Source organism: Podarcis cretensis (assembly GCF_951804945.1).
Source record: "Podarcis cretensis genome assembly, chromosome: 13".
Classification (NCBI taxonomy): Eukaryota; Metazoa; Chordata; class Lepidosauria; order Squamata; family Lacertidae; genus Podarcis; species Podarcis cretensis.
In genome coordinates this window covers 34025366-34044178 of record NC_137182.1, presented here as the reverse complement: position 1 = coordinate 34044178, position 18813 = coordinate 34025366, and the positions used below count along the sequence as shown (strand labels likewise).

Here is an 18813-nt window from a genome sequence, read left to right as displayed (position 1 = left end):
GGTGGGTTGAAGTCAGGAAAATAAGTTTATGAAGAATAAGAATCTGAAAAGAGGTGTTTTTTTCTTTTTTGTTCTTTTTTTTACGTTAATTTTCTAATTTTTTCACTTCTGTTATTTTTTTCTCTTTTGTTGTGTTTTAATTCTTGGCATTTGTTGGTGTTTTGATGTTTGTTGTATGTTTGATATGTATTGGTTTTCTCTTGTATTGTTTTTCTTTTGTAAAACTTAATAAAATATTATTTTTTAAAAAAGAAATATTTAGAAGAAGAGACATGTTGCCTGAGACAAGTGATTCAGGTTAGGTCATGGTGAAACCAATTACTGGGGAGATCCTCACAGTGGGCCTTCAAGGAGACATACAGGACATCCTACAAGGGTATGGTTTAAAATTCTCTTCTCTTCTTGTAATTTTCATTTCAGCTGACATATGGATCCTTTTTGCCACTACAAGGTGCCCAAAGTTTATTCCCATTTCTATACCAGATGGTCCCCAATGAAGCCTACCAGCACTTGGGTGTTGTACGGTTACTTCAGCATTTCAGATGGACTTGGATTGGGCTTTGGGCTGTAGATGATGATCGAGGAGACAGATTTTTACAGACAATGATGCCATTGCTTTCTATTCATGGTATCTGTTATGCCTTTGTCATAAGAATACCCAAATGGAATTATGTAGATGAGATGATAGAATTTGCTTTGCAGCGTTTTGAAAGCTATGCACATATCTTTCAGGGAAACTCCAATACGGGAAATCCCAGTGTATTCTTTATTTATGGGGAGCCTCCATCCTTTCAGGTTTTGAGAATGGTGCTATTTTATGCACCTTTCTTCTCATTGCCACCTCTGAATAAAGTATGGATTATTACGTCCCACTGGGATTTTGCATCACACTCTGTACAGAAAGATTGGGATATGCAAGCCTTTCATGGTTCTTTATCCTTCACAGTTCACTCAAGTCGGTTATTAGGTTTCCACAATTTCATTCACAAGTTAAGGCCATTGTGGGCAAAAGGTGATGGTTTTATCCAGTTCTTCTGGGAGCAGGCCTTCAGCTGCTCATTCAAAATCTCTAAAGGACAGCAAGAGGAGGAAAACAACAAAGCTTGCACTGGGGACGAGAAGCTGGAGGGCCTTCCTGGAATTTTGTTTGAAATGGACATGACTGGCCACAGCTACAATGTTTACAATGCCATCTACATTGTGGCACATGCTTTGCATGCGATAAAGAAAAGCAGCTCCAAGAGCAGAAGGATTATAGAAGGGGCGAAACTGGGATTTCCATACATGCAATCATGGAAGGTAATTACTATTCACCTTTTGGTCCAGAGTAAAAGGAGCTGTAAATTTGCATAATTCATTTCTAGCAACATTTTGTTTGGCTCCCGTTTTGTTTTGTTTCGAATAAGCACTGCCACATATAATTGCCCTAATATAGAGTTATTTAATGAGAACGACTTACTGTTGAAAAAATAGTAATGCACACAGGATGAATTTCAAGACCTAGTGACATCTCTGCATATATTCTCTTTGAAAGGTACATTCGTTTCTAAGGCACATTGCGTTCAATAACAGTGTGGGAGATTCTGTGCACTTTGATGACAATGGAGAATTAGTTGCTTCTTTTGATGTAACAAACTGGTTGATTTTTCCCAATGGCTCACTGGTTAGAGCAAAAGTTGGAAGACTGGATTCTCAGGCTCCTTTAGGAAAAGAGTTAAGAATAAATGATGACCAAATTCTATGGCATCCAATTTTTAACCAGGTAAGACAGGTTAGCTAACTTTTAAGTATATAAAGCAGTGAACACTTGAGGATGTAAATGGGGAAAATATCAATCCAAAACTGTATATAATGTACATATTTGTGAAATAAATGTAGAATACCATATTAAGAGAATTCTTTGGAAGCTGGAGAGGAAGAAGGAGAATGCAAAGGATCTGTCAGCCAAGGAATTCAGTAATCTTCTCCTCTCCCATGTCATTTCAAGCTGGAAGAGGATTCTGGTATTCATAATTCCTCACTCTGCCCCTCACATGATTCAAATCAGATGGGAAGTGAACGATGGATGAGTAAAAGATATTGCTAATCTCCATGTTATTACTATGTATAGGTGTTGCCTATTTCTTTGTGCAATGACAACTGCCAACCTGGCTACAGCAGGAAAAAGAAGGAGGGAGAAAAATTTTGCTGCTATGATTGTGCTCCGTGTGCAGAAGGGATGATCTCTAACCAGAAAGGTAGGGGATATAATGTAAAATACATCACATGGAAGGATGCCTTGACACTTAAGGCACATATAGCCGTTACTTTGATGAAGCTAAGCAGTTCTCGGTCTGAGCAGTAAATGGATGGGAGACAGACTGGGGACCCTACATATACAACCTTGTATTCCACAGTGGAAGAAAAATGGGATATTGTCAGGGGTTCAGGAGCAGAGGCACAGGGAAGAGAGGAGATGGAGAGCGAAGGGGAAGAATCCGAGGGGAGCGTAGGAGAAGAGGACAGTGGACCGAGGGATTCCATGAGCCTCTCCAGCGAATCGGAAGATTCACAGAAGGGGGCACCAGTGGCCAAGGGTAGGGGGTTCCCAAGGGGAACGGCCCAGGAGCAAGGGGGCAGCAGGGACTCCCAGAGCAGTAGTTGGAAATCAGGACCAGCTTCCCCACCAGAGCAGAGTGGGGGGGAAGAGTCCCAAGGATCGGGGCCAGTGCATTCCCCACCAGGGAGAGAAGATGAGGCAGGGCTGACCACACCCCCATCGGAGAGTCAGACAACGGAGGGGAGGTCAGATCCGGCCAGTATCCCGGAAGAGGGAAGCAGTGACAGAAGTAGTGTAACGGTCAGGAGGAAGGTCACTGGGTTGGCGCGAGAGGCAAGTTCAAATGTACAGGAGCGCGGGACAGCAGAGAATGAAGATTGGGAACCGGGTCCTAAAGCCTGCCGGAGGGAGGGGGAGGAGCTAAGCGACTCAGCGTCGGAAGAGTCCAGAAAGGGCAATGCCCCAGCGGGCAGGAGGACCCAGAGGAGGAGAGAGCAGCGTAAAAGGTGGAGCAGGGCTAGGATCTTAAACTGGTGTCATAGGGGAGGAGACTCAGACGGTACTTCGCCAGTCTAGGCTTTAAGACGTAGAGCTGCGCGCTGCGGCTTTGAAATGGAAACTGAACCTCAATAAAGACTTTTGTACATAACGACAGCCTAGCGTTGGTCCTCTGTGAGCTGGGACCTAGAGGCAGCTCTGACAGATATGAATGTAAGAATATATAACAAAATTCATATTATATTTGTTGGGGGGCAGGGGGTATATCTCCTCACAGTTTATTGTAGCTTTTACAGCTCCTTGGGTGAAAGGGAGCATATAAATGTAAAAATAAAATTAATCAATGAGCACAAATGTAAAGTACCATAAAAGAACAAGAGAAATGTGATAGTGCAAATGCCTATCAAAATTTAAGGAGTCAAAATCGGCCCTATTTGCCAGGGAGTTCCATCACTGCTGAGACCATCTCCTGGGTCCCAGCTAATCATATCCCTAAAAATGGAATTCCAACAAATCTTAATGTATGGATAGATTAGGAGACCCCCACCAGTGGCCAAACTGTGAAAAGTAGAGAGCATTATGATGTAGGAGTTAGCGCACAGCTGCCCAGAAGCTCTTCGTGTTTTCATATTAACTTATACCATGAAAGACACAGTGCTTGCAGAAGTGCTTCCCATGATAAGTTTTTCATGAGTCAAATTGTTGCGCTATCCCAGTCCAGATAAGGGTGCAGCTGGTTCACCAGCCAAAGCTGATGGAAGGCACTCCAAGCCACTGAACCCCTCTGAGCCTCAAGCAACAACAAAGGAACCTGAAGTTCCCCCAAGATGTGAACCATTCCTTCAAAGGGAGTGCAGCCCCACCCAGAACAGGAACCATCTCATGCATCCCATCCCCACTCCTCCTCCTGGCCCAGCCATGGAAACCATTTAGTATTGCTCTCTGATATTTTCTCAGCGAATGTGAACATGCGGCTCTAAAAGTTGACTTTTGCAATTTTACAGTTAGGAGATAGAACTGTTTTTGAATAGCCAGAAAATAGCCTACATGTTTTGATTGACATCATGATCCATCCAGATCAAATTAGCTTGCCACACTGCTTCTGCTGCTGGTGGAATTCCCCCCTTATGCTGGCGAGAGTGGGGTATTCCTACATACAGTGTTTCTGCTCATCTTCCCTACCCTGGTGTGAAGAAGATGAGCAGTATTCCTTGTAGAATGCCCTGGCTCATGCCAGGTTCCATGAGAGGGGACATTGCAGCAGAGGTGTGGAATGATGGTGTGGTCGGGGAGACTCTCTCCTATTTTGCCTTAGGTGGCAAAAGGCCATGGGCCACCACTGGGATCTTTTGTAATCTGAGTTTGGCACATTCCTGTTCCAATCCTATTTCTTTCTCATTGTATCCTGACTGTCTTCTGTAATTAGAAGAGAACTCAAGGCAATGTACAGAGATTCCAAACAGTCTACTATTCAGTGAGAAAGTTGAATCAGTCATCAGTTACTTTAACAGGATGGCTGTGAATTGTACCCTCAGACCATACCCTATAAGAATAACAGTACCCAAAATAGCAACAGATTATTAACACAATAAAAAGAAAAACAACAATAATGAAAAATGTCATATGAAAATTGCTTCTTGGGTCTTTAAAGTGATTCACGTAAATTATCCCTATGAATCAGATAAGTGAGTATTATTATTCTCACAGCATAGCCTAGATGGTTGAGAAGTTTCATAGAGTATTCTTTGCTTGAGATGAAATTATAATCAAGGATTTTGAAATTATCCTCATTCTCACTGATTGCCCCTTCAGATAGGTGATGAACAACTTCTAGAAGTATTTAAAGAAGCTCTTTACTATTTTCAGATATGGATGCCTGTGTCAAATGTCCAGAAGACCAGTATCCCAATATGGACCAAACTCAATGCATCCCCAAAGCTGTAAGCTACCTCTCTTACAAAGAAACATTAGGGATTACTTTAGCTATCTTAGCCATTTCCTTCTCCTTTATCACAACTTTCATACTTGGAATTTTCATGAAGCACAAGGACACTCCCATAGTCAAAGCTAACAACAGGACCCTCACCTACATCCTTCTCATCTCTCTCTTTCTTTGCTTCCTCTGCTCCTTACTCTTCATTGGACAGCCTGGAAAGGTCATCTGCCTTCTCCGACAAACAGCCTTTGGCATCATGTTCTCTGTTGCCCTTTCCAGCACTTTGGCAAAAACCATCACCGTGGTTCTGGCATTCATGGCAAACCAGCCAGGATCCAAAATCAGAAAATGGGTGGGGAAGAGAATGGCAAATTCCATTGTCCTCTCCGGCTCCTTTCTTCAAGCTGGCATTTGTTCTCTTTGGTTAGGTACTTTCCCTCCATTCCCAGATATGGACATGCACTCAGTGACAGGACAAATGCTACTGGAATGTAATGAGGGTTCAGCTACCATGTTCTACTGTGTCATAGGCTATATGGGTTCCTTGGCCATTGTAAGCTTCATTTTGGCTTTCCTAGCCAGGAAGTTGCCAGACAGTTTCAATGAGGCCAAATTTATCACTTTCAGCATGTTGGTGTTTTGCAGTGTTTGGCTGACTTTTGTTCCAACCTACTTGAGCACCAAAGGAAAATACATGGTGGCTGTGGAGATCTTCTCCATCTTATCATCCAATGCTGGCTTACTGGGTTGCATCTTTTTCCCTAAATGCTATATCATTGTACTGAGGCCTGAACTGAATAAGAGGGAGCAACTAATAAGGAAAACCAAATGAATCATATATGAGAAAATTGTAGCTTAGAGAATTAAGGCATTTATGACAAAGAAAAATTAGACATTATTCATGTACGCTATTACAGCAGCAAGAATCCTAATACCACAAAATTGGAAGACTGGAGAATTACCATCTGGCAAGAAAAATGGCAAGAAAAATTGATGAACTATGCAGAATTTGCAAAACTAATGGACTAACTGAGTGAAAACTACAATAGTGACTTTGGAAAAGAATGAGAACCCTTTACAACATACTTGCAGAAATAAAACAAAAAAGCATCGACTTGTTGACAGGATTTAAATAAACATTTACAACTTTATTTACAGAGAACATAAATATAATTAGTGATAACGGAACATTATGTATAAACAGCAGAATGTAACATTTGGTGTAACAAACCAGAAATGGAAGTTGGGGGAAGTCAACAGGGAGGGGGGAAACTAGAAAATGGATGTTAAATGATGATATTGAATAATCGTTATGAGAAAAAAAAATCAATAAAAATTATTTGAAGAGAGAGAGAATTAAGGCATTTAGGCTTGATTAAGGAAATATTAAGGAAATCCTTGCAACTTCAACTAAGATGGATGAATCACACTTCAAGTTGGCTTCTGTCAGGGAACTGCCATCAGTGCCGGAGGGAGAGAGCAAAATCCAGAGGGATTCCAGAGAGCGTCCCGGGATTGGGAGAGGCAGCCCATCTTCTGGGGAAGAGAATCAGCATAGCACCAGTGGAGAAGGGGGGCAGATGGGGGAAGCGGTGAGGCGGTCCCATGACTCCTTGCTGGGGACCAGCAGGGAGAGTAGAGGTCCTCCGCTGCCTACGCCCTCCTTGCGCAGAAGGCTTTCACGCAGAGAGAGTAGGAGGAGACTAGGCGTCAAAGAGCTTCTTTGCTGGAAGAAGTTTAAGAAATGCCCACTGACGGATTCTGCCAGCTATTGAGACAGCCATGGGTGAATGACTGTCCGGACAGAAAAGGTTCACTCAGGCAACCCAGCCAGGTGTTTGCACCGGCTTACGCACAAGCAATCCCTAGAACCATTACAGCTTCCAAAAATTCATTTAGATGAGGAACCCTTCCCATGCAGAAGAACGTGGTTTTATTCAGGACCTCTAATAACAAGCAGCCAACTGTTTCCTAAACCTATTTAAGGAAGTAGAGAAAACCTGTACTAGGGAGGAGAAGCTGGAGAGCCTTCCTGGAATTCTGCTTGAAATAAACATGCATAGGCATAGCTACAATACATGCAATGTTGTATATGCAGTTGCATATGAAATTCAATTTATTGTATATAGCCCAATGCCTTCACAATGAGTAACAGATGGCAAAGGCAAGGCATTACACTAAACCCATGCAATATGAATCTATAAATTCTAAAGAAATCTACAACATAAAAGTTTACAGCATAAAAGTTTTAAATTACAATCACTGGGGGTTCAATGTGAGGAACAGTAAAGAATAGAGGATTAAAAATCTTATCTGGACAAATCAACAAATAGTTTATTTTATCCTCAACCTGATTACATCCATAAATGCATTTCCATGCCCTATGAACTATTCCAAGGTATTTCCCTTCTAAGTACATTGAGGGCATCGGTTGAAACCCAAGTTCAACAAAGACCCTACATAATTGTGGAAAAGGAAGCATAGGAGAGTAGGCATGATATATCAGAATCATGACACTATACTGTGTCTCTTCTGTAGAAGCTGCTTGAAACTTTGTGTAGATTTTTTTTGGGGGGTGCTTTTCATGATTAGAGTAGCAGAAAAACAACCATGAAGAAAACACAAAGCTATAGCCTGACAGATATGTAACAGCCAGCTCCCAAGAGGTTCAACCCCTCCCTCCTTGCACCAGCATGTAATAGATTTCAAACCATCCAAAAAAAATCCATTGGATAGTATACGTACGATGCAATAGAGGCAGAGAAAACAAAATTATTCACTTTTACCACTTTTACCATTGAATTCTGATGAATTCTTTGGGATTCTTTCTCCACATATGCTCCAAATGTCTCCCAGCCTGTTTCATTGCTCTCTTCTCCAGGATATAGCATAGACCTTTATTAGCTCCAGGAGAGGGTGCTCAGAAGCAACTGTGTCAACTGCCCAGGTCATCATTCCATTCCATACATTGTTCAGTATTTTGACAAAAAAGTTGGTTGTATCAGATGAAAGGGGGGAAACTAAAGCTCTCTGGAAAGTGAACCATCTTAACAAGACCAAAACATGCTGAGTGGGAAGTCTTCTATTTGCCTAAAATTTAGGAGAAGGTGATCTTAACAAGACATAGGGACTGATGCAAAGTTCATTTCAACCACTCCCTTCCCACATAGAAAACCACATTGATAATATTGCATCTTTCAGTTTTAGTATACTTATTATTAATAAAAAATAATACTGGAAAGTGATTTGTTGAACAAGATGTAACTTCCATTTTGATGAAATTAAATCTCAAATGCCCCAGCGTGAGACTCTGAACCAGGGCATTCACATTATACTGAATATTAATTATATGTGGGTGAACATAACTCTAATTCTGGGCAGAGGCATCCTGGAACCATCAGGCTAAGTGCCACTGACTAATTAATATTTCTCACATGAGAAAAAATAGTTGCAAAATTCGGGGGGGGGGGATGACATCCTTGGAGCTTTGTATTAAATAATGCCACTTCAAAGGCCAAAAATACACTTAAGAAATTATAATCATTCCTATTATTGTCATAATTACTGTTCTCTGTCTTCTGTCACCATGGACACCCAGAGCCTATACGAAAAATCAACAATAAGCCTATTTTCTTAAAAGACAAACCTATAAAACTCTTGTGTCATTCAGAAGTTGATCTAGGGATATGTATGGTATATTCCTTCTTTTGCATAACCACTTTCTCTTTAAATGTTGGGGTGTGTGTCCACCAGATGATTCCACCATGATCTTTAACAAAAAGAAGTATACCGTGAGTATCCCTGTTCCTGCAGAGAAAAGTAGGAAGTTGTTTATAGATAAAAAACAAAAAATCTTCACTCATCCTTAGAGGATAAATGGAAGAGATAAAGAAGACACAATGTTAAAGGGAAATTACTGGCTTGAGACAAAATGAAATAAAGTAGCAGGATACTGGCACACAGATTCCCTAAACTGCCATGCTGTAAATCTGTGTAGCAACAAATATCATCCACCATTCACTGAAGGCTGTAGGAAAGCTGAAAACAGCCAGACTGAATACTGCAATTGGAATCATGGGAACACAGTTTTTGAAGGGACGTTTTACCAACAGGATCTTGCTGGTGGTGATGTTGCTGCTTATATTACTGTGTCATACAGTATGCAAGATGCATTCTATTAACTGCAGTATACATGATGATCCCCTACCTATTCCCCATGAATTTTACCAGCCAGGAGACATTGTCATTGGTGAGATTGTTTCTTAGGTCTTCTTTCTCTATAACATCCTCTCTTTCATGGAGCAGCCTACCCAGATAATGATTGACGAACCTATGTAAGGAATCAATATTTACCACACAATTTGAATTATTGTATATATGAATTATAATTATTCAGAACATATCTTTAATGAATGCTGTGCTTCATTGAGCTTTTGAGATAAGAAAAGTGGCACTTGGCTTTTTAATATGTGTGTACGTTGCCTTCTACGTTATCTTGTTGGGCATAATAAACTACTAGCGTGTTTCCTCCAGATAACTTATAGAAATGAATGGATCACATGCATTTTTGTTTTGCTACTGGTGCAATCTATTTATTGAGCATTTTTTTTCTGATTTGCTTGATGAGTGGTTATCTGACAATGAGCATTTATCTTCTTTTTAGCCATTTGTTCATCCCATATTTTAAAGTTATTTCCAAACTGCTAAAAGTCCTATTCTTTTTAAGAATAGATTTGTTGCACTCCTTGGAAGAGTTCAAGAATGCACTTCCTTCCCACAAAGAGTGACAACACACGTTGTTGTTCTTTCCACATTTTGTTGTCTCTCATCCTTGGCCTTGATCTCTGCCCCTCGCTTGCCCTTTCAGACGACAGGAATTTTTAACGTTGTGTTTCATATTATTATATTTTAGAGAAATAAACATCTTTCTTATTCCTATTGTTTTAACACATATAATTTGGAGAGCTGACTCCCTCACATTATACAGGGGACTCAGTTAGATTAGTAATGAAAAAGCGATTTATATGCATTGTATGTACAATATAGGCTGGCGCTGCAGCAAAAGGCTGCTGGACACGCCCCCTCCATGGCACCTGGTTGGATGGCCACGGGGGGGGGGCGTGAGCGCCAGCCAGGTGAGCTGGAGGCAGGGGGCAAATACCCCCTGCTGGGTGGTGCTCGGGCTCCCGCCCACAACCACTCCCCTCTCTTTCAGGGAGGAGAGTCTTTGTGCCACAAGATGGTGACATGGAGTCCCATTTTTCTCCACCTGTTTTCCATGTTTTACTTTCCAATGCTTCTTTGATGTGTTTAGATCCAGCCAGGGACAAACATAGGCTTATTGATTCGATATACAGGAGACAATGGAGCCAGAAAGCAAATCTGACCCTCTCACAGGACTATGTGTAGATGGGTATATATTTACAAACAAAAACTTGTCCCTATTTGTTGTTCATACTTTTTAATTTAGAATAATAGAACTGTAGAGTTGGAAGGGACCATGAGGGCCATCTAGTCCAACCCCTTGCAATGCAGGCATCTTCTGCCCAATGTGAGCTTGAACCCATGACCCTGGGATTAAGAGTCTCATGTTCTACCTGACTGAACTATACAGCAGATATTAAAAATTAAACATGTGCAGAATAAATACGATCGTTGCCTTTTTCTTTTTTTCCTTAAAGAAAGGTAGTTAGTGATTCTCAGGTACAATGAAACAGCCTAACGGTTCGGGGGGGGGGGCTTTCATTGTATTTCCCACCTGCAATATATTATCTTGTATAACTTATGGCAGATGCTCTTCATTTGCATTAATGTGTTTCAAACTTCAGAGAATATCCATGGTCCATTATAAGTTACTTGAGCTACTCCATCTATTTGTTTATTTTGTATTTCATAGAACCTGTTGAAACCGAGATTCTCAATGATAAAAATGAGTTAGTGAAATAAAAATGTGTGTCCTTCTGCTTGCTTAGTTAAACTGCTAATGGAAAACTATCACAGTACCTATATCTATATCATCTATATCCATATCTATATTCTTTTGATTGGTTCTTAAACAATAGGAAGCACACCATAGCTTGAATAGGACACACTTCTGATTGGGTCTTGCTGTTTCTGTTATTGTTTTCATATCCAAAGGGGGTAACTCCAATAAAATGATCTCAGAACATTTGAAACATTTAGTTTTTCAACTCATAGTGAGTATATCTGAATCTAATGTTGTTTTCATTTTATTTCCATGTATGGTTGTAAAATACACCTACAACTTGAAAATGTGCAGATGAGTAACAAGGATGGCCGTGTTCATTTTGCATGGTTAAGCAACTGACCAAAGAGTGGATTCCAAAACTGAAGGACAAACTTTATTAAGCATTTAAAAAGTCATAGAACTGTAGGCACATTTATCTCATTAGCACATTGGAGGGGGCCTCGTTTTTGAAAAAAGGTAAAGGGACCCCTGACCATTAGGTCGAGTCGTGACCCACTCTGGGGTTGCGACGCTCATCTCGCTTTATTGGCCAAGGGAGCCAGCATACAGCTTCCAGGTCATGTGGCCAGCATGACTAAGCCGCTTCTGGCGAACCAGAGCAGCGCACGGAAACGCCGTTTACCTTCCCGCTGGAGCGGTACCTATTTATCTACTTGCACTTGGACGTGCTTTAGAACTGCTAGGTTGGCAGGAGCTGGGACCAAGCCACGGGAGCTCACCCCGTGGCAGGGATTCGAACCGCCGACCTTCTGATCAGCAAGTCCTAGTCTCTGTGGTTTAACCCACAGCGCCACCTGCATATTTTTGTACTTCAGTATATAATATTGGGCAGTTATAAACTGCAGTTCAATCTTGGAAACCTGTAGATATATTTTATTCTGGCAGTTGTTTTATTAAACAGTTGCTACTGTTCTTACAGTTCAGTGCCAAAGAACTACCAGCACATCCTGGCCTTAGCATTTGCTGTAAAAGAGATAAATGAGAATCCCAACATCTTATCAAATATCTCTCTGGGGTTTCATATCCTCAATAGCTACTACACTGCAAGGATGACCTATAAGGCCACCCTGAGCCTGCTCTCCACAGAACATAGGTTTGTCCCAAACTTCAAATGTGACAAGCAAAACAATCTGATAGCTCTCATTGGGGGATGCATCTCTGAAATCTCTGCAAATAGGGCCATTGTTTCAGCAACCCAAAAGACTCCATAGGTAAGCTGTATGCATGAGGGTGTGGAGGTTTCACAACTGTGGTACAGCATCTTGGTTTCAGCAAGTTCTCTGACAGTGTTCACCATGATAGTTTAATTACTGAATGAGAGAAATGTGGGCTAGACGGTTATATAATCAGGTGGATGTGGAGCTTGTAGGAAAACTGAACTCAACAGCTTCTCATCAAGGTTTGGGGGTATTTTAAGTGGGATGCTTCAGAGCTTTGTTTTGAAGCTATTGCTCCTCAAAATATTTATCGATGGCTGAAACAAAGAGGTGGAGAAAATCCACCTTCATTGAGTCTCAAAGCCTTAAAGATGGTCAAGAACCATACAGGAGTCTCCTAGTTGCATTTGTTTGCAAGGTCCCCAAACACACAACTCAGACATTTCTTGTACGGGTTCTGAAACAGGGAGTGGAAGTGGAACTATGTTCCAACTGGAACTATGAAGCAATTTGGAAGGCCTTTCTCCAACAGAGTGGAGCGTGTTTATGGCAGCACCCTTCCTAATCTGCTGCCATGAGACAAGTGGCTCAGTTTGGCTCATGATCCAAGCTTCTCAAGTCCTTATGCATTTGCTTTTGTTGTTTTCCTTTTTTTCCCTTTTTGGGTTTTATAAACAAGAATAATGTTATACAAATAAGTATACCAAGTTTTCTCATGTCATTTGTATATCACAAAAATAGCATAATAAATGTGGAAAGGTATCTACAACATATGGTTCATTATTAGCGGTCAATGTATAAGTTATTGGTTCATGAATTGATTTAAACAATTAGGAAATAAAAAGGGGAAAGAGTGGGGTGGGGTCGGGTGGTTATGCTTCTATTCTTCTACTTAGTAGTGGGGGGGTTGTGTCAGCTTTACTTGTCTGGGTTCTCTTACTGTTCACTTGTTGTATTTCCTTGGTGGTGAGAGAGGTTGGGGGTAGCTTAGGGTGTAATTGGTTGTCTTTTGTTTGTCCTTATGCATTATCTGAATTTTCACAGGATGTTGAATGTGATGGACTACAGGACCGCTTTCTATTATGTAACTATGATGTCTAACTCTTATAATCCATCTGAACAATACTCATGCATTTTATTTCAGCTGACCTCTGGGTCATTTCTACCACTAAAAGGTGTCAAAAAGCTATTCCCATTTTTATATCAGATGGTCACAAATGAAGCCCACCAGCACACAGGGACTGTGCGATTACTTCAGCATTTTGGATGGACATGGGTTGGGCTTTGGGCTGTGGATGATGACAAAGGGGACAGGTGTTTACAGACAATGGTGCCAATGCTTTCTCAGAATGGCATCTGTTATGCCTACATAGTAAGAATACCAAAATGGAATTATGTGGATGAGATGATAGACTTTGTTTTACAGCATTTAGGAACCTATGCAATGGTCTTTGAAGAAAACCCAACTGTGTTCTTTATTTAGGGAGAACCTCCATGCTTTCAGGTTTTGAGAATGTTGCTATTAGTAGCACCCATACTAGGATTTCCACCTCTGGGGAAAGTATGAATAGTTACATCCCACTGGGACTTTGCATCACTATCTATACAGAAGAATTGGGAGATACAAACATTTCATGGTTCCATATCCCTCACAGTTCACTCAAATCAGCCATTAGGATTCCAAAGGTTCATTCAGATGCTGAGCCCTTTTTGGGCCAAAGGAGATGGTTTTATCCAGGAGTTCTGGAAACAGGTATTCAACTGTTTATTTAAAATGTCGGTGAATCAGAGGAGGAAAATGAAAATGAAACCTGCACTGGCAAAGAGAAGCTGGAGAGCCTTCCTGGAATTCTGTTTGAAATGGACATGATTGGCCACAGCTACAATGTCTACAATGCTGTCTATGCTGTGGCACATGCTTTGCAGGCCATATACAAATCCAACTCCAAATACAGAGGATTGGAAGAAAGGGGCAAACTGACATTTCCAAACGTGCAATCATGGCAGGTAATAACAAATCAATACTTTTAAAGTATATAAAAAACCATAAAGCACACTTGTGTTTGAGACAGAGGCTTAAAAATAACTATAAATGCACAATTCAACTCCATTAAAATGGAGTGTGTGGAATTCTTTTTCTTTGGAGAAACACTGTCAGTCACATCATAAAATACATATTAGGTGGACAATCTCCACTAGGATAAGCAGCTTAGCATGTGGCATATTGCCAGCAAGGTCAACTGATTTCTAGCTCAATCAGGCTAAAGCAGTGATAAGTCCCCAGCCGCAGCTCAGCTAAAGATACACCATCACAACTTGTTCATGGGGGCTCAGCTGACTTAGAAGCTTCTTTAAGTCCAAAGGTGGGGCATGCTGAGGACAGGACGGGGGTAGAAGGAGAAAGTGGGGACATAGGCAGGATCCTATGATGACTCAGCTCTGTCACATGACTTGGGAATTCAGCACAAAACACAGTTTGAAAGGCTTGCTTTCGCTCTACCATGCTTAGGTAGCAGCAGCAGTGCTACTACTAGTATAAATTAAGCTGGTATAACTTTACACCAGCTTAATTTACACTAGCTTGCTTTATGTCCATTTCTTGTGGATATAATTGCTCTCAGATTGGGTGCCTACATAGATCAGCTTGCAGGAGAGTCCAAGGAAGGAGAGTCCATTCACATTATGTGAAATAGGAATCACAAGGGAACTGAATTGTAGTCCTGCGCTTACTCAGCTATGTGCTACATATAATCTCTCAAAGAAGTATAGCTGCAAAGTTGAGAAAAAAAATAACTTCCTAGTCAAGAATGATGCAACCTCAAAGGCCAACAGCACATTGGTGAAATAATAATCATTCCTATCATTCAGAAAATTACTGCTTTCTATCCTCTGGCCCACTGGAGATTCCAGAGCCTGTAAGCAAGATCAATAGTCAGCATTTGAAGAGAACTATAAAACCCTTGTGTTACTCTAAATTTGATCTAGGCATAGGCTGTGCTTTGGAAGTAATAACATGTACATTCCATTCCTTTGAAATACAGATTGAGGGTTAAAGTTACAGTTTTGGTTTCTTTGCTCATGATACATAAAGATATCTGTATGTTGATTTTAAACACTCCTCTTTACACAATGAAATGAGGATATACAAGAAATGCAGTGTTTGGAGACACAGACAGATAAGATTATATTTCTAAACCTACAACCAGGATCTCAGAGCACTGATTCCCTAACTAGACATGTGGTAAACCTGTTTAGCAACAATATCATTCAGCATTCAAGGATGTAGCAAAACTACTAACAGTCACATCCAATGCTGCATGTGGAAGCATGGGAATTTATGTTTGGAGGCAAAATTTTCTCACCAGGATCATGCTAGTGATCATGTTGCTGCTTGCACTGCTGTGTCATTCTGTATGTAAAACACATTCTATTAATTGCAGCATATTGGATGATCCTGTCCCTATTCCTCATGAATTTTACCAGCCAGGAAACCTTATCATTGGTGTCATTGTTTCTCAAGTTGTCTTCCTCTATAACCATCTCAGTTTCATGGAACAGCCCACACAGATCTTGATTAACGAACCCATGTAAGGCAATATTATTTATCTCTCACCCAATTTTTAATATGTGCAGACCATAATTATTAAGGAATGCTGTTTTTTATTTACTTTCTAGTGTCACAAAAGTGACTTGGGTGCCTGCAGATGAGCAAGGACGAAGAATACAAAAAAACAACAACCACATTGTAAATTTATTAAACAGCTGTTACTCTTATTACAGATCTGTGCCAAAGAACTACCAGCATATACTGGCCTTAGCATTTGCTGTCAAAGAGATCAATGAGAATCCCAACATCTTATCAAATATATCGCTAGGATTCCACATCCTCAATAGTTACTACACTGCAAGAATGACGTATAAAGCTACCTTGAACCTTCACTCCACACAACATAGGTTTGTCCCCAACTTCATTTGTGACAATCAGAACAATCTGATAGCTCTCATTGGAGGGTGCATCTCTGAAATCTCTGCCAATATTGCCATCATTTCAGCAACCCGAAAGACTCCACAAGTAAGCTGTGTGCATGGGGATATGGAGATTTCACCTCTCTGGTACAGAATCTTTATTTCAGGAAATGGGTTCAGAGAAGGGTAATGAATCTAAAATGGATAATAACCCATTTAAGGGAAGTTTGAAAGAACTTTGTAGATTTAGTGTGTACCAGAATAGGCTAAGTGGAGAGAGTGTGGTCCTTCTCACATGACCCAAATAACTCCTGCACCTCTGTGATTCAATAATTAAGAATGATCTTGTCATCCTTTAAAAAAACGCTTATGCATTTGATTTCAGCTGACCTATGGATCATTTTTGCCACAACAAGGTACAAAACTTCTATTTCCATTTTTGTACCAGATGGTCCCAGATGAAACCTACCAGCATATAGGAGTTGCACGGTTACTTCAGCATTTTGGATGGACATGGATTGGGCTCGTGGCTGTGGATGATGACAAAGGAGACAGGTTTTTACAGGCAATTGTGCCAATGCTTTCCCAGAATGGCATCTGTTATGCATTCATAGTAAGAATACCAAAATGGAATTATGTGGATGAGATGGTGGACTATGGTTTACAGCATTCAGTAAATTATGCAATTGTCTTTGAGCAAAACCCCAGAGTTTTTTTTATTTATGGCGAGCCTCCGTCCTTTCAGGTTTTGAGATTAATGCTACTTGTAGCACCCTTAATGGAATATCCACCTCTGGGTAAAGTATGGATTATTACATCCCACTGGGATTTTGCATCACTGTCTGTTCAGAAGAATTGGGAAATACAGACTTTCCATGGTTCCATATCCTTTACAGTTCATGCAAATAAGCTATTAGGATTCCAAAAGTTCATTCAGATGTTAAAACCTTTCTGGGCCAAAAAAGATGGTTTTATAAAGGACTTCTGGGAACAGGCATTTACTTGTTCATTCAAAGCCTCTAAGGAGCAGGAGGAAGAGGAGAAGAAAACCTGTACTGGAGAGGAGACACTGGAGAGCCTTCCTGGGATTCTGTTTGAAATGCACATGACTGGCCACAGCTACAATGTCTACAATGCTGTCTATGCTGTGGCACATGCTTTGCAGGCCATATACAAACTGAACTCCAAACACAGAAGATTGGGAGAGAGATGGAAATTTCAGAACATGCAACTGTGGCAGGTAAATACACATCAATACTTTTGTTTAAAAAGTAGCCTAGCTTTGGAACCAGAGGGAGAAGGAAGTGTAAGTTTGCATAAATCAGTTACATTAAAATGCATGCAGATTTCGTTTTGGTTAGAGGTAAGACTCTAGTAGGGACGCAGGTGGCGCTGTGGGTTAAAGCCTCAGCGCCTAGGGCTTGCCGATCGAAAGGTCGGCGGTTCGAATCCCTGCGGCGGGGTGCGCTCCCGCTGCTCGGTCCCAGCGCCTGCCAACCTAGCAGTTCGAAAGCACCTCCGGGTGCAAGTAGATAAATAGGGACCGCTTACCAGCGGGAAGGTAAACGGCGTTTCCGTGTGCGGCTCTGGCTCTGGCCAGAGCAGCGATGTCACGCTGGCCACGTGACCCGGAAGTGTCTCTGGACAGCGCTGGCCCCTGGCCTCTTAAGTGAGATGGGCGCACAACCCCAGAGTCTGTCAAGACTGGCCCGTACGGGCAGGGGTACCTTTACCTTTACCTTTAAGACTCTAGTGTTTTAAAACCAATGGCCATCCCTGGAATCAAATGGATGGACATGGCAGACAGAGGGAGCAAATCATTACATCTACCGTTCAGATATGACATACCTTTGTGAAGCTCCCTGAAATAATTTCAAAATTAACTCCATCTTTTGTTCCTCTTTTAACATAGATCCATAATTTTCTTAAGAACATCTTATTTAATAACAGTGCTGGAGACATTGTGCGCTTTGACAGTAATCGAGAAATAGTTGCAGGTTTTGATGTTACAAACTGGTTGATGTTCTCCAATGGATCTGTTGTTAGAGTAAAAGTTGGAAGACTGGAACCTCAGGCTCCTTTTGGCAAGGAATTAACCATTCATGATGACCAAATTGAATGGCATCCAAGTTTTAATCAGGTGAAATTTACCAGCAAATACTTGAGTTTATACTGTAGTTCCTAGAAAACACCAGGGGACTAATTTGCTGTAGTGGACAGCCTTCTCTATTCATGTTGAATTCTGGAACATGCACAGAGCAGTCATGGCTGATGCAGGTAGACATTCATACAGATGGCTCTCCACTGCACACATTTATCTCCCAAGCAGTGGGAAGAGTGATACAAAGTTGTGCCAAATGCTTTGTCCTCATTCCCCTATCACATGATTCAAATCAGATGGTAGTTGACTGATGAATGAGGAAAGCTAATCTCTTATTGCTCATCTTTCATTTATGATTCCACTTAGGTGCTGCCTGTTTCTGTGTGCAATGACAACTGTTGCCCTGGCTATAGCAGGAAAAAGAAAGAGGGAGAGAAATTTTGTTGCTATGATTGTATTCAGTGTCCAGAAGGGATGATCTCTGTCAAGAAGGGTAAGAGGCACAATGTATAGTGATACCAAAACATTTTCATAGCACAACATAATGGTTATATTTGGAGAATGCATATGCCCTGAATACTTTTAAAAGTAGTTGGCAATACAAATTTTATAGGTTGAAAGGGAGTA

The 18813-nt window shown here is 41.0% G+C and overlaps 1 protein-coding gene across 1 annotated transcript in view; it reads left to right on the top strand.

Annotated features, from left to right (window-relative positions):
• LOC307201599 (vomeronasal type-2 receptor 26-like) overlaps positions 1-18813 on the top strand; it is a gene marked incomplete at both ends in the record, with an annotated part of 71067 nt that overhangs the window by 50019 nt on the left and 2235 nt on the right. Inside the window, 3 exons of the mRNA XM_079950879.1 lie at positions 16471-17325; positions 17998-18225; positions 18553-18679. Coding sequence (XP_079807005.1) covers positions 16471-17325; positions 17998-18225; positions 18553-18679 — 1210 coding nt within the window. The remainder of the gene's footprint in view (positions 1-16470; positions 17326-17997; positions 18226-18552; positions 18680-18813) is intronic.